This window comes from Gorilla gorilla, chromosome X, assembly GCF_029281585.2.
Source record: "Gorilla gorilla gorilla isolate KB3781 chromosome X, NHGRI_mGorGor1-v2.1_pri, whole genome shotgun sequence".
Classification (NCBI taxonomy): Eukaryota; Metazoa; Chordata; class Mammalia; order Primates; family Hominidae; genus Gorilla; species Gorilla gorilla.
Window position 1 is genome coordinate 118,417,797 of NC_073247.2, and position 15,574 is coordinate 118,433,370.

Sequence of the window (15,574 nt, forward strand, 5' to 3'; positions counted from 1 at the left end):
TTACCTATGTTCCAGGCACATAGCAAGTCCTATATATATTTTAGCTATTATTATTAGGTACAATGTTTGATTCATCTCTGCATTCCAGGGCCTAACATAATGTCTGGAATATGGATTCAGTAAATGTTTAATGAATAAAGGAATGAATTACCCAAAATGTATATTCATCATTTAGAGAAAGGGTCTGAGAATATAACATCATTATTTAAGAAGAAATTAAGAATTAGAAAACACTTTACGGACTGCCTTTTAGGCAGAACTGAAGTTGTCTGTCACTGTATTTTAATACTGAGAAAACCTCCAAATACTTTCCACCTCAATACATTTCTCTATCTCTAATCTTTAGATGATCAATATTAGCAGAATTGACAACTGAATCTTTATTAATAAATAATTAAAATTTAGATGTTATTTTCCATCACTCTAAATGATCACAAATAATATGCTATATATTATCTGTATAGATAAAAGTGACAAATATGTATGTGCTTTTACTCATTTTCTTTCTAGACCTTTTTGGAAGTTGCTGACAGTTCAGGCACAGTGTCAGTGATTATGTGGAATGCCCTGTGTCCTGAGTGGTATAAAAGTTTGCGGGTTGGTTTAGTTCTTCTGCTTCAAGACTATTCTGTTAAAAAGAGTTATCCATTCAGAATACAGCCTGTCCCCGTGGATCCACAGATCAAACTAATTTCTACAATGGGTTAAGTATTCAATGAATTTGTTGTCTTATCGCTGTTTTGTTTATATAAATTTGCAACGTACCATATTAGGAAAAAAGACCATAAAAATTACTGAAGCTGTTAGAACCTATGAAACCGTTAAATTTATTTGTCCATAAAATTTTCAAGCAATCACATAACCTAATAAATATACCTATTTATTATTTTATTTATTAAGAAAAATTATCTGAGACATTTATTGTTGATTGAAGAATGAGCTCCACTTGGGTTGTACTTATTTTGTTTTATTTTATTTTTGGTCATATAATATTAAGTTAATAACGAATATATTTTGCACTTACTAGTAGGTGCTATCTAAAAAGAACTTCTGTTAACTTTTTGAAATAATTTCAGACTTACATAAAAGTTGAAAGAATGGTATAGAGAACTCCCATATACCCTTTACGCATATTCAACAATTACTAGCATTTACCTTTGCTTTATCATTATATATCTCTCTTCATACATATACATATCTTTACACACACACGCACATACACACATATGTATGTATATATATTCCTTGTGATCCAGTAAGAGAAAGTGGCAGCCATCATACATACCCCTTTAAGCCTAAACACTTCATTAGTATTTCAGCGTATATTTTCTAATAACAAGAGCATTCTATTACGTAATCTGAGTACAATTACCAAAATCAGGAAATTTAAAATTGATACAATACTAATACCTAACCTATAGTCAATATTCAAATTTTGCCAATTGCTGCAATCTTGAAAGGGCTTTTCCTAGTTGGTATTGGTATATTGACATCACAAATATTTTTGGACCATTAAGATTAATATATTAAATAATTGTTTTTAGATATGATCGTGATTTTTTCACTTTCATTTGTAATAATGGTAGATTACATTGCTTAAGTTTAAATATTGTTTTTGGTTTATAATACCTTTATTCTGAACCTGAATTTCTGTGTATTCTAAATTCCCCAGCTAATCCATTAAGCTTAATTACTTAGAGAATATTCAGATAAAGGTAGCAGTTGTTCATTGTTTTCTTAAACTTGTGTTTATTTGCAAAAACCTTATATGATTATTTATTAAAATCTTAAGCATTTTGCAGACATTGGTCAGATCTTGCTAGATGAAGAAGTTATTACCTAGGTAGTCTGGTACACACAGTCTATTACCTCATTAGTTTTTGCTATAGAAAGGTGAGGAACTAAACTGATAGAGTTATTGTGACTAAGAAAACACAGTAAAAGTTGGCAAGAGGACGCTGATTTACAGCATGCTACGTCTGCTATATAGAATTATAGGACCAGATTTTCATAATGGAAACTCTCTAAGGTATGAGAAATTATTTATGCTTTCAAGTAAGTAATTGCAGATACAGAAATTATTTTTATAAATGATAGCCTTGGTGATAATATATTTAAAATGTACCTTTTGGTCTTTAAAACAGTTTTACTTCTTAGTAATGTTAGCGTTGGTGATAATATATTTAAAATGTACCTTTTGGTCTTTAAAACAGTATTACTTCTTATTAATGTTAGCAGCAGTCTCTACTTTCTTCCTTATATTTTTGATAAGTAACAGGACTTTTGCCCTCTTTTTTTAGGAAGCAATAGACTATTTCTGTAAAGCGCCAAGTAGTAAATATTTTAGGCTTTGCAGGCCATATGGTCTCTGTTTCAGCTTCTCAGCTCTGCCTTTGTAGACTGAAGGCAGCCATATGTATGTAAAGGAATGGATATGGCAATATTCCAATAAATATTTATTTACAAAAACTTGCAGCCATCTGCAGCCTGTAGTTTGCCTAGCCTACATGTGTAAGTGGATTACAACTTTGGCTGTATATTGAAATCACTTGGGGAGCTTTAAAGAGCCACTGGTGCCCCACCCTCAGAGATTCTGATTTAATTACTCTGAGAATGGGACCAAGGCATTGCTACGGGTTTAAATCTCCTCAGCTGATCCCAAAGGTACAGTCAAGGTTGGGAACTATGGTTTTATGATCTTTAAACATTACCTGCATGAAACTGACTAATGATCTTTTTATCCTAGCATTTTCTTTATTTTTAATTGACAAATAATAATAAAATATATTTATGGGGTCTAGTGTGATGTTTTGATCTGTGTATATACATTGTAGAAAGATTCAATCAACATATCCATCACCTTACCAAATTGTCACTTTTTTGTGGTAAGAACATTAAGAATCTATTAGCAATTTTGAAATATATAATACATTATTATTAACTGTAGTCACCATCCAATGCGATAGATCCCTAAGACATTTCTGCAATCTGACTGAAATTTTGTACCCTTTGATCAACATCTCGTTTTTCCCTATCCCTCCCCACTCACTCCCCAGCTTCTGGTAACCATCTTTCTACTCTCTTTTTCTATGAGATTGACTTTTTTAGATTCTTGGAGAACATTATGCTAATTGAAATAAGCCAGGCACAGAAAGACAAATACTGTAAGATCTAACTCATAAGTGGAATCTACAAAGCTGATCCCATAGAAACAGAGTAGAAAGGTGACTATCTTTTTTATTGTTTTTATTTATTTATTTTTTGAGACAGAGTCTCACTTTGTCACCCAGGCTGGAGTGCAGTTGTGCAATCTCGGCTCACTGCAACCTCCACCTCCTGGGTTCCAGCGATTCTCCTGCCTCAGCCTCTCAAGTAGCTGGGATTACAGGCACACGCCATCAAGCCCAGCTAATTTTTGTTTTTTTAGTAGAGACGGGGTTTCACCATGTTGGCCAGGCTGTACTCGAACTCCTGACCTCAAATGATCTACCTGCCTCGGCCTCTCAAAATGCTAGGATTACACGTGTGAGCCACCGCACCTGGCCGGAAGGTGATTAGTAATTTTTTAAAGAGAAAAAAAAAGGCAGTTATGTAAATCATGTTAGGCACAGGAGATGCAAAAGTAAGTAATATACAGTCCTACTCTTAAAAATTAGTCTAATGGGGTGACAGCTATGTAAGATAAACAAATTAGAGTAAAATGAAAGACTAATGACAGTAAACCATATTAAAAATGTAATAGACAAAAAGGATAAGGAAATGAATAAAAATGTAATTGAAGAAAGAATGGACAGTAAAGTAGGAGAATGTGTTGCGTGGGAGAAAGTGTTAAGCAGAGATTAGGAAAAATATCAGTGGAGTTTAAATGTTCTGAGCATTATAAATGAGAAACAGTATATAGTGGGAGGAGAGTTGGTCAGTAAAGGAATAAGGATTTGTGGTACCATCACTGCCTTCTAGGTGTTCATATTGGAAGAAAAACTACTGGGGTCATTTATCTTGGTTTATTTTTCATATTTCCACACATAGTTCCAAGTTAGAACTAAGGTGTGAATTTTTTTTTTTTTTTGAGACGGAGTCTTGCTATGTCACCCAGGCTGGAGTGGCGTGGTGCAAACTTGGCTCACTGCAACCTTCACCTCCTGGGTTCAAATGATTCTCCTGCCCGAGTAGCTGGGATTACAGGCGCCCACCACCATGCCAGGCTACTTTTTGTATTTTTAGTAGACACAGGGTTTTGCCATATTGGCCGGACTGGTCTTGAACTCCTGACCTCAAGTGATCCACCCGCCTCGGTCTCCCAAAGTGCTGGTAATACAGGCGTGAGCCACCGCGCCTAGCCAATGTAATTTTTTTAAAAGACTGAATAAATGGAAATCTATAAAGATGGAAATTCTATTGCAAAACAAAGGATATATTATTTGCTGGATGAGTATGGCTTTGTATATTGAATTTTGTACATTATTCTGTATACCTTTTACAAAATAGTACATAGCTGGTATACACAAATAATACACCCTTTAAAATCTTGAGAGTTTCAGACTGTATTACATAATGCATATTGATTGGATGATAGCAACAAGAATTTTTGATTTTGGCGGGCAGGGGCTATTTCTTTAATTCGGAACCCTAGCATTTTAGAGCTGGAAGGGACCTTGAATATAATTAAGTGATACTATGACAATGAAAGTACTTCGGAATATGCAAACTATGATGCAAGGTAATATTATGTAATACAAACTTTGCTTGCTTATATATGAATAGGCTGAAACTCATAAAGGTAAAGTGAATATTTCCTTTCACATGACTAGTAATAGGCAGAAATAGAAATAAAATATCTTCATCTTGGTTTAAGCCTTGTTTGCTACACAGAAAGTTCTTAGAAAAATGTAACTAACCAAGAAGAAAAAAGCCCAAATAGCTTTATAACTATTAAAGGAATTGAATCAGAGGTTTAAATTTTTCCCACAAAGAAAATATCAGGCAAGCATCATATTATAGAGAAATTCTACCAAACATGTAGGGAATATATCATTCTAAACCTATTCCAGAGACTAGACTAGAAAGTATATTCTCAAACTCATTTTTTGCTGCCAATATAACCGTGATAATCAAAACCAAACAAGAATAATATGAAGGAGAAAAATTATAGGTCAGCTTCAGCCACTAACATATAAACATATATATGGATATTCTGAATGGAATATTGGCAAACTGCATCATGTGTAAAAAAAAAAAAATAAGTTCACATACTGTGACTAGGTTGCATTTTTCCTCAGCGATGCAAAATTGGTTTTACATATAAAAATCTGTGTCACCCACCATTTTTACAAATTAGATAATGAGCATTGTAATAGATACACAAAAAGCTTTTATTAAAATTTTATAACTATTCATTAATTTAAAAAAGAAAATAGCAAGAGAAGGAACCTTCCTTAAACTAAGTAAGGGGGCTGAGCATGGTGGCTCATGCCTGTAATTCCAGCACTTTGGGAGGCCAAGGCAGGAAGATCACCTGAAGCCAGGAGTTTGAGACCAGCCTGTGCAACATAGTAAGACCCTGTCTCTACAAATAAAAAGAAAAAATTATCCAGTTCTGGTGGCATGCACCTGTAGTCCTAGCTACTCAGGAGGCTGAGGAGAAAGGATTGCTTGAGCCCAGGAGGTTGAGGCTTCAATGAGCCGTGATTGCACCACTGCATTCCAGCCTGAGCGACAGAGCAATACCAACAACAACTACAAAAAAAAAAAAAAAAACACCTAATAATGGGTATTTACAAATTCAAAACCAAACGGCAAACACAATTCTTAATGGGTAAAAGTTAGATACATTCCTTTATAAAATGGGGAAAATGGATGTCTCCTATTATTACTATTTCTATTTAATGTTGTACTGGCTGTCCTAGCCATTGTGAGAAGACAAAATGAATTAAAGGTATAAAGGTTTTAAAGAAAAGTGCAAGACTGTTACTACTCGCAAATTAAATTTTATACAGAGAAAAAATAACACAAAGTATTAAAAAAAATAGGATTTATTATCCTTACCAAACTAATGCAGGAACAAAAAACCAAATACCACATGTTCTCACTTACAAGCAGGAGCTAAATGATGAGAACACAAAGAGGGGAACAGCACACACTGTGGCCTACTTGAAAGTGGAGGGTGGAAAGAGGGAGAGGATCAGAAAAAATAACTATCGAGTACTAGGCTTAGTACCTGGGTGACAAAATAATCTGTACAACAAACCCCCGTGACATGAGTTTACCTATATAACAAACCTGCACATATGCCCCTGAACCTAAAATAAAAGTTTTTAAAAATAAAAATTAAAAGTAATAAGATATTAGCAAAGCTACAAAAGAAGTCAACTGATTATGTATACTCCAATAATTAAGAGTTAGAAATTATAACTTGAAAACATTATTGACATTGTCAACAATAACTATAAGATGTCTAGAAATAAATGTAAGAGAAGATGTGTAAGACCTGTGTGGAGATGATTATGACACATTATTGGAAGACATTAAGAAAGCCTTAAATAAATAAGTAGAGATAAATAAACTGGGTAAAGATTGTATTTGCCACTACATAATCAATGAAGAATTAATATCCAACATATAAACAACTCTTGCAAATTTTTAAAAGACAATTCAACAATTCAATAGAACAATGGGCAAAAGACCAAGGCATTTCACAGAAGAGAATGCATATATGAACCATAAGTATATGAAATGTTGTTCAATATGATTAGTACTAAGGGAAATACAAAATAGGATCACAACAAATTGTCATATCACTAGATTGGCCAAAAGTACTAAATTTGACCATGTGCAGTGGCTCACGCCTGAGACCTAAGTGCTCTGGGAGGCTGATTCTGGAGGAAGCCTTGAGGCCAGGAGTTCAAGATCAGCCTGGGCAACGTAAGACCCCCCCATCTCTACCAAAAATTACAAAAATTAGCTGGACATGATGATTCTAGCTACTCAGGAGGCTAAGGCAGGAGGATTGCTTGAGCCCAGGAGTTCAAGGCTGCAGTGAGCCATGATTGTATGATTGTGCCACTACACTCCAGCCTGGGCAACAGAGTAAGACCCTGTCAAAAAAAAAAAAGAAAGAAGGAAGAAAGGAAGGAAGGGAGGGAGGGAGAGAGAGAGAGAGAGAAAGAGAGAGAAAGAAAGAAGAAAGAAAGAAAGAAAGAAGGAAAGAGAAAGAAAGAAAAAAAGAAAAGAAAGAAAAAGAGAAAAGAAAGAAAAAGAAAAAGAAAGAAAGTTGACAATACAAAGGTTTGGAGAGGATGTGTATCAATGGGAATTTTTACACATTGCTGGTAGAAACACAAATAGGCTCATTACTTAAAATGATTAGGGATTATGCTATAGAGCTGAACATTTACATATCACATAATCCAGCATTTTTGCACCTACATATAATACCTTAGAAAAACAGTTGCCTGTGTGCACAGGGAGACATATACAAAATTTTTTAAACAACCCTATGTATAATAGTGAAAACCTGGAAATAATCCAGATGTCCATTAACACAATAATGGATAAAAAAATTTTAGTTAATAAATTGTAGTATATTAACACACTGGAACATTATTCAGCTGTGGAAATGACAAGAAAACTGCTTCATGCAGCTACATGGATGAATTTTATTAATATAATGTTGAGTGAAAAAAGTAGTCATAAAATGCAGAATATAATTTCACTCATATGAAGTTCAAAAACAAAGCCAAATAGGATTTTGTCTGGGCAAAGTGATAAAACCCTTTTTAAGTTAAAGAAATGATAGAACACAAAGTTCTCAAAGTGTGGTTAAACTTTTTAAACTGTGGTGGAGAGATAAGTGGATGTGATAATGGAGGTAGAAGAACACTGGTAATAGTCTAGTTCTTGAGTTTAGTGGTGGGTTCAAAATGTTCAGTCTACTATTTTGCTTTTTAATATATATTCATGTATATTCTTTGGTGTGTATTAAATAGCATATTAAAGTAATATATTTATTTTTCAGAAATCTGCCTGAATCTTCGAGATCCCCCAACAAATATAATTATCATTCCAGAAAAGCAGGTGAAACCAGAATGGAGACTGCCAAAGCTAAATCACCGATTTACCACAAGGTAAAATAGTTTCTTGTAAAATGTCTTAAATATTAACCTTCAGTCTTGGTTACTGAAAAACAATGCATTATAATTTTCTCAAAATCTACCCAGAATTAAGCTATAGCAATTATGTAGATATACATTTTCAAAATAATAATTGTAGAATGCTTTTTCACTGTTTAAAAATAAAATATTAATTTAGTGATTTTACCTTTTTAGGTCAGAACTGGATGATATGCCAGAAAATTGCATCTGTGATGTTATTGGCCTTTTAGTTTTTGTAGGAAGGGTCCAGCGGTCAAAAAAGAAAGGTAAGCTTTTAAAATTGAAAATCATAAAAGGTATTTCAGTGAATAATTTTGTGTTCATATGTATATAACAGTTACCTTCATTTATTTTAATATTCTATCCATATAGAAAACCGTGAAGATTTTTGGTCATATCGCTGGATTCACATTGCTGACGGTACTTCAGAACAACCATTTATAGTGGAACTGTTTTCAACATCGCAGCCAGAAATCTTTGAAAATATTTACCCAAGTAAGTGATTTTTAATATTTTTATTTTATGTTTGGAAGTAGGAGAATTAACTTTAAAAATTAGAGTAAACTGACTTACAGAAGTAGGGTGACATTGAGTTGGCAAATTCAAGCAGTCTGACAGCATGTTTAAATCTTTTCTATATTAATATCGTTTTTTATAGACATTAACAACCCGTTGGTTGTCTGTTCAGAATTAACTTGGGATTGAAACCAGTTTTTCAGAAAACAGATCCTCTTATCAATTCTCATTGTAAAAATTCCACACATTAAAAAATCCTTAAATTTCAGTAAGACTAAAACATAGGCAGTCAATTCCCTTTTTATACATTTGGAAATTGATTAAGTAGACCGCATTAAAGACATCGAAGACTTATATAGCATTAATTGGTAGAAGATTGGTGGACTATGTAATTACATAATAACAATGGTAAGTATGGTTCCGGTCGAATATTAAATTATTCAAGTAAGTTGGTAGTGTTATTTATACCGGCTGGTCAATATTTTACTTTGGCTTACTTTGGCATTGACTTTCTCCCCTGGATTCATTCAGATATAAAAGTATTTTTTCCACTAGTTTTATTTATTTGAAATTATTTTAGGTTTTTCCTATTACATATTACATGTAACAGGCTAGTCTTCAGATCTATTATGATAAGGAAAGAAGTATAATACTTTTCAGCAGTTTCAATGAATATTTCCTTATTTAAATTTAGAATATAAAGCTATTGTAGTTAGGGGATTACATTTTATTTTTTTCCAAATAATTACATGAATAAACACTAATTGCTACCTGTGTTAAATGCTTGGCCAACATTGAAGAAACTCCCAATATTTACTACATATATGTGTGTGTGTGTGTGTGTGTATATATCTATCTATCTATCTGTATACATATACATATATATATATATATTTGAGATGGTCTCACTCTGTCGCCCAGGCTAGAGTGCAGTGCATGATCTTGACTCACTGCAACCACTACCTCCCAGGTTCAAATGATTCTCTTGCCTCAGCCTCCTGAGTAGCTGGGACTACAGGAGCACACCACCATGCCTGGCTAATTTTTATATTTTCAGTAGAGACGGGGTTTCACCATGTTGGGCAGGCTAGTCTCGAACTCGACCTCAGGTGATCTGCCCACCTCAGCCTCCCAAAGTGCTGGGATTACAGGCGTGAGCCACTGCACCTGGCCTGTATCTATTATTATTACTTTTTTAACCAGCAATAAGATAGACATTGTAGAACACCAAGAGACCTAGACACTATATATAGGGCTGTTCTGCTGCCCCTTTATTCTCTATACAAAACAGTATTGTACACCTCTGCTTTGTTAGATTCCACCCTAGGCTTGTGAGATTAAATTTTAAAAATATATCTGAATAGAACCAAACCTCACCCCAATTTATGGGGGATGGAACAGAAAGAGAGTTTTGGCCAAACCAAGGCATGGACTTCCAAGGTGAGTGGGCTATTAACTCTGATATAACTTCTTTTAGGGCATAAGTAATTGGCAGTGATGACTTCTGGTGATAATCCTATTGCCTCAATTTAGGTGGGTTTTATTGCCAGCTTCCTTTTTGTTTGTTTGTAACCACTTTAAACAACAAGCTAACAAGAATTTTGGGTAAAGATTTCTCGCAGGAACTTTGCCAAGCACGCATATTGTATTTCTTGTGATAATGTGAAATGTATCCTTTTAAGAAACGTATATTCGGATCTTGGTGAGATTTATTCTAGTATAATAGTTGACAACAGTCACAATTTGTTTTTATCTTTTGACCAAAAGTGAAGGAAAAAATCATTAAATTAATGGTGAGTATTAAGGGGGCTTCAGGCCCAAGAAGGGGAGCATGGCCAAAAGTCTTCAGGAATAATACCAAAATTCTTTGGTAGTATGACTTTTTTTTTTTCATAAGAAAAGTGAAGAACTAAGGGGAAGTAATGTTGTGTGTTTACCATGTACCAGATGCTTATAGATATTATCTCATTTTGTACTCTCAATTACCTTTTGAAGAGTTGATGTTGTTATAAATTTTCAGGTGAGAAAGCAAACTTCCAGAGGGGTTAAGTAATTTCCTGGATTTCGTATAGCTAGGAAGTGTTAGATCTGACTCTCAGATTTTTAGTGGCCATGAATTTAGAATTAAAGGTTTCTTTATTTTTTTCTAAATTTATTTTATTGTTGTAAGAACACGTAACATGAGATCTACTGGCTTAACATATTTTAGAGGTTTCTTTAATATTCCTGTATCAACACCTTTAGCCATTAGTATTCATATGTTTGTAGTTTTTGAAATAACGGAAAAATTAAGACAATTCTTAATATAAATTAAGATAATTCTTAGCATTTGAACAGATTTTCTTCATTTTCATTGCTACAGAATAAAGAACTTAGTAAATATGAGATGTAGCAAATGAATGTACACTTGTGCTCTGGAGAAATTTTTATTCTCAAATGAGAAATTACTTTTGTGTGATTATAAGAATTTACATTTATTTCTTCATTTCCTAGTTTGTAAAACCGTAAGTGTTTTGACATATAATGAGTTAAAATAAAAAATAATGTTGGATTAATGAAACTATAATAATTAGATAGCCTGTTAGGTAAAAACAATTGATAGTTGTTGAAAGTAGTTGAAATCTGAAGACATTATACTCTCATTTTTAGATATTCTTTTTAGTCTATAAAGTTAGCAAGGTGAAAAGAAAATAAACATATGATATAAGCCCTGCCATTGGCCTTAAAATCTAATTAAGATAAATACATAAAAGATAAAAAACAGTTGCATAAGCAAATACCAATCAATAATGTATAAGCCCTATCTGGTGGAAGGAGTTAGAGTAATTCAGAGTTTAGTGTTAGTTAGGGTTGGTCAGTGAAAGTATCATGGAGAAACTAAGCTTTTTTTTCTCTGTTGGAAATCACTGTTCACACTCAGTTGTGTGCCCAGTTAAAATGACTTGCACTCTTTATCTGTGCAACAAACAAATGACTTTAGTTAGTTGCGGCTGTTGTACTTTCTTAAAAAAAAGGGGCCTCTCGCAAAAAGCAGAGTAGTGTTAAACCCTTGTTGTTCCTAGTGTGGTCCCAGGACTGGCAGCACTAATAATTGCCTAGGAGATTATTAGAAATGCAGAATCTCAGGCCCCACCCTAGACCTACTGAATCTGAATTCGCATTTTAACATCGGTACCATGTGATTTCTTTGTGCATTAAAGTTTGAGAAGCACTGTGTTAGATGCTGATCTTGTTATGTCCTATTTGAAATGGAGAAGTAATTTCATAAGTGTTTTTGTTTTCTAGTGGCATATTTTGTGTGTACACAGTTGAAAGTTGTCAGAAATGACAATCAAGTACCTAAGCTGCTTTACCTCACCACTACAAATGAGAGTGGAGTGTTTATTACTGGTGAGTAATTTCTTTGTGTATATTATTAGAAATATATTTTATCTTCCCTAGAATCCTTCAGTACATATTAACTTTTACATAATAACATTCAACTACAAGATAGCTTTATTTTGACTTCCTTTATTACTATAAGAGTGTTTTAGCAAAGAATTTTTGGCCTGTGAAATACGTTGCTTATGGATTACTTACGAATGAGGCAATGATTTTGTGACTCAGTGGAAAATTGCATTTATATCCTTCAGTCAACTTTAATTCCTGCTTGGCATAGAATGTAGATAATCATAAATTGCTTGATAGATTGAAGACCTGGTTAGGCCTGGTATCATAATATGGATTCTGTTAACAATATTTTAAAATTTTAAATGAAAACAAAAATGAGTGTCGAATTTCAGCCCCAAGATCTTATGTTTTATTTATATAACAAGAGAGGTCTCATTACTTGTCTGCAAGTATATTGTTTTTCCCTATTCCCTCCAATAATAGGATCAAAACATTAAAGAAAAACGTTTCCAAATGAGAGAGTGAGGAAATAGTGTGGAATGGGGTGTTTACCAGATTGTTACCATGTTGGTAATTAAGAAATTTGTTAAAAGAAGAGTCCTAGGAAAGGTGTAACATACATCTTTGTCAATGCATATCTTATTTTATAAATACTATCAGATGTGAATATGGCACTTTTAAGTATGCTTTAAGAACATAAATTTAAATGCTGAGCCATATTCATAGGAAGTTTCATTCATACATGATGCCATAATTTCAGGTTAATTCGTAGTTTAAAAATCGGTTATTTCAGAAGATGTCAACCATTTGGATGGTTAGAAAAATTCAAATTATTAGTTTTTCTTCTTCCTGTGATTTCTAGCATCCTATAGCTAGCTACAGTTTAGTCCACTTAAACTCTAATACACAGTGTGTCTGATTTCCTTCTTAGGATTTATTTACTGTCTTTGGATAATTATACATAGTGAATAAGTAAACTTGACTGTTTTTTTCTTGGTGATAAAAGAGGGATTGTTTTAATAGTAAACTATTTTTACACAAAAATATGCATACAGATTGTTACAGTGACATTTTTATTTCTCATTTTTTATGATTTACCCTTCCCGCGAGGAGGTCATAGAGGCCAGCCGTATACGTATGATGCCAAGGTAAAAAACTTTATTCAATGGATTAGAACAAAGTCTGATTCCGGGGAACAGAAGAATATGGTTATTGGTGGATATTACCCCTATCCACCAGTGCCAGAGACATTTTCCAAGTATAGTAGTTCTATTAAAGGTACTAATGTAATTGCCAGTCCTTCTAAATATGTTTATATTTTATATGTATGGCTTATGCTATTTCAATTAGTCATCTTTATTCTTTTCTTTTATGGGAGTGAACTAAAGTTTAGCAACATTCACCGATAATAGCTTTGTCTTAATGCAGATCTAAAAATATATGTCACGTATTTTCTATATAGTTTTCCCTATATCTCGCATGGTGGTCTAAAGATTAATACTTTGATTTTTATCAGACTGGAAGAAAAGAGAAAACACAGATGATAACCAACTGGAGATATAGGTTGAGTATTCCTAATCCAAAAATCCGAAATCTGAAATGTTCCAAAACCTGAAACTTCTTGAGTACTGAAGTGACACTCAAAGAACTACTCATTGGAGCAGTTCAGATTTTGGAATTTTGCATTAGGGAAGCTGAACTGATAAGTATAATACAAATATTCCAAAATAAAAAAAAATCAGAAATCTGAAATATTCTGGTCCAATGTATTTCAGAGAAGGGATGTTCAGCCTATAAATATCTTTATTTAATGTCATTGAGATCACATCTGACCTTGGTGTAGATCTCAATTGCTATGATGTTATACAGAAAGACTAAAGATATCTAAAGGAGACACTGGGTAACTTGATACTCAGAGACTGACAACCGTATTATGCGACTCTTGTGGAATGATATATATTGTGTTTAACACAATTGAGTGCTATCTTTAAATATGAAATGATGCCAAAATAAATGAGATGCTGAATTTGGAATTGAAGTACTGATGAGAAGCCTACTATTAATATACTTTTTAGTAGAATTAATATATGACAGTTGAAAAGTTTAGCACAAGCATGTTCTTTTTTAAAAAGCTATGAGATAATTGCATGGTTTTGGGAAAAAAGAGAAACTTTAAAACGCGGACCTATCATCATCTAAATATTGGCATCCTCTTATACATCATAATGCTAGCAATATGTAATAGTGTTTGAAATAATTAAAATGTGTTTTTCTATGCAGTGGCTAGGCAACACTTTATAGTTTGAAATATAATATGTAAATTGCATTTAATATGCAAAATTTATTTTGCAAATGAGGGGTACAGAGTGGAAGCCTGTATTCAAATTTAACTGATAAAAGTATTTTGCCTATTTCACAAAATTATATAAAAGGATGCCAGATATAAACACAGTGTCTCACAGTTAATGTAGTAAGTTTATAATTTTGTGTTGTGAAATTACATTGCAAATCTAATTCTTATTTTTATCATTTCAGTTCTTTAAAACTTACAATTTTCTTGGACTTTTTTGCAGTTGAGTCGCTCTTGACAGCTATAAGTGAAGTCAGGAAGGAGATTGAAGACTTGCAGTATAGGGAACAAAAGCGCATTGCAATTCAGGGGATAATTACTGCTATAAAGTATATCCCCCATAGCAGTGCGACTGAAAGTGCCTCAGCATCAGAAACACTTCGGGTATGGTGCCAGAGAATTAATAGTATTTCTCTGAAAGCACTGTGATTATGATTGCAATTGGTACCTTTTACATTTTATTCAGAACTCACGTGTATTGACTCTTAATAATGTAAGCCTAAGAGAAAACATTAGGTTGGTGCAAAAGGCATTGTGGGTTTTGCCTATAAAAGTAATGGCAAAAACCGCAATTCCTTTTGCACCAACCTAATATTTTTACTTTTTTGTTTGTTTCCTTTTTGTGTCATTTATTTGGGGGCAGACTAGGCCAATAATGATTATAGCCTCTTGACATTTCCCAAGGCCCTCAAAACTTGGTATCCTGTTTTTGCATTCTGTGTAATTTGAGGCTATTGTGGGTGTTTTAAATTTCTAGGTGGTATCTATGACTATATTAATTTCCTACCTTTTGTCCAGGCCGGTACTACAGGAAAGCTTTCATGGGAAGTTTTCTCTGTATCTGGCATAGTAGTCTTACCCAGGTTCTATAACTCTTCTAGAATAAATAGTTTAGTATTATAGAAGACGCCAGTTCTGGAATCTTGGCGCAATCAAGACAAACAAGTTAATTTTTCCCACGAGTTTATCTTTTTAAACACTGTGTCTAGGACTACTACTATTTATATGGAAATAAGTGTTTAATCCAGCTTTTCAGATAGTAGTATAAGAAGGACTTTTGTTTGTCTTCCTTTTAAAAAATATTTTAATAGCAGGTGGATTAGATTCAATCATTTTCATAAAAGCACTGTTATGATTGAAAAGTTTTGCCAGAACTGTTGATTATGAA

At 33.3% G+C, this 15,574-nt stretch overlaps 1 protein-coding gene across 2 annotated transcripts in view; it reads left to right on the forward strand.

Moving 5' to 3' along the window:
* RADX (RPA1 related single stranded DNA binding protein, X-linked) overlaps positions 1–15,574 on the forward strand; it is a 68,087-nt gene that overhangs the window by 13,211 nt on the left and 39,302 nt on the right. The window contains exons 3-9 of one of the 2 annotated variants that reach the window (XM_004064652.3): positions 511–703; positions 8,015–8,123; positions 8,325–8,416; positions 8,523–8,645; positions 11,952–12,056; positions 13,170–13,334; positions 14,630–14,790. In XM_004064652.3, the coding sequence (XP_004064700.1) occupies positions 511–703; positions 8,015–8,123; positions 8,325–8,416; positions 8,523–8,645; positions 11,952–12,056; positions 13,170–13,334; positions 14,630–14,790 (948 nt within the window). The remainder of the gene's footprint in view (positions 1–510; positions 704–8,014; positions 8,124–8,324; positions 8,417–8,522; positions 8,646–11,951; positions 12,057–13,169; positions 13,335–14,629; positions 14,791–15,574) is intronic. The other variant, XM_055375787.2, reaches the window with a different exon arrangement.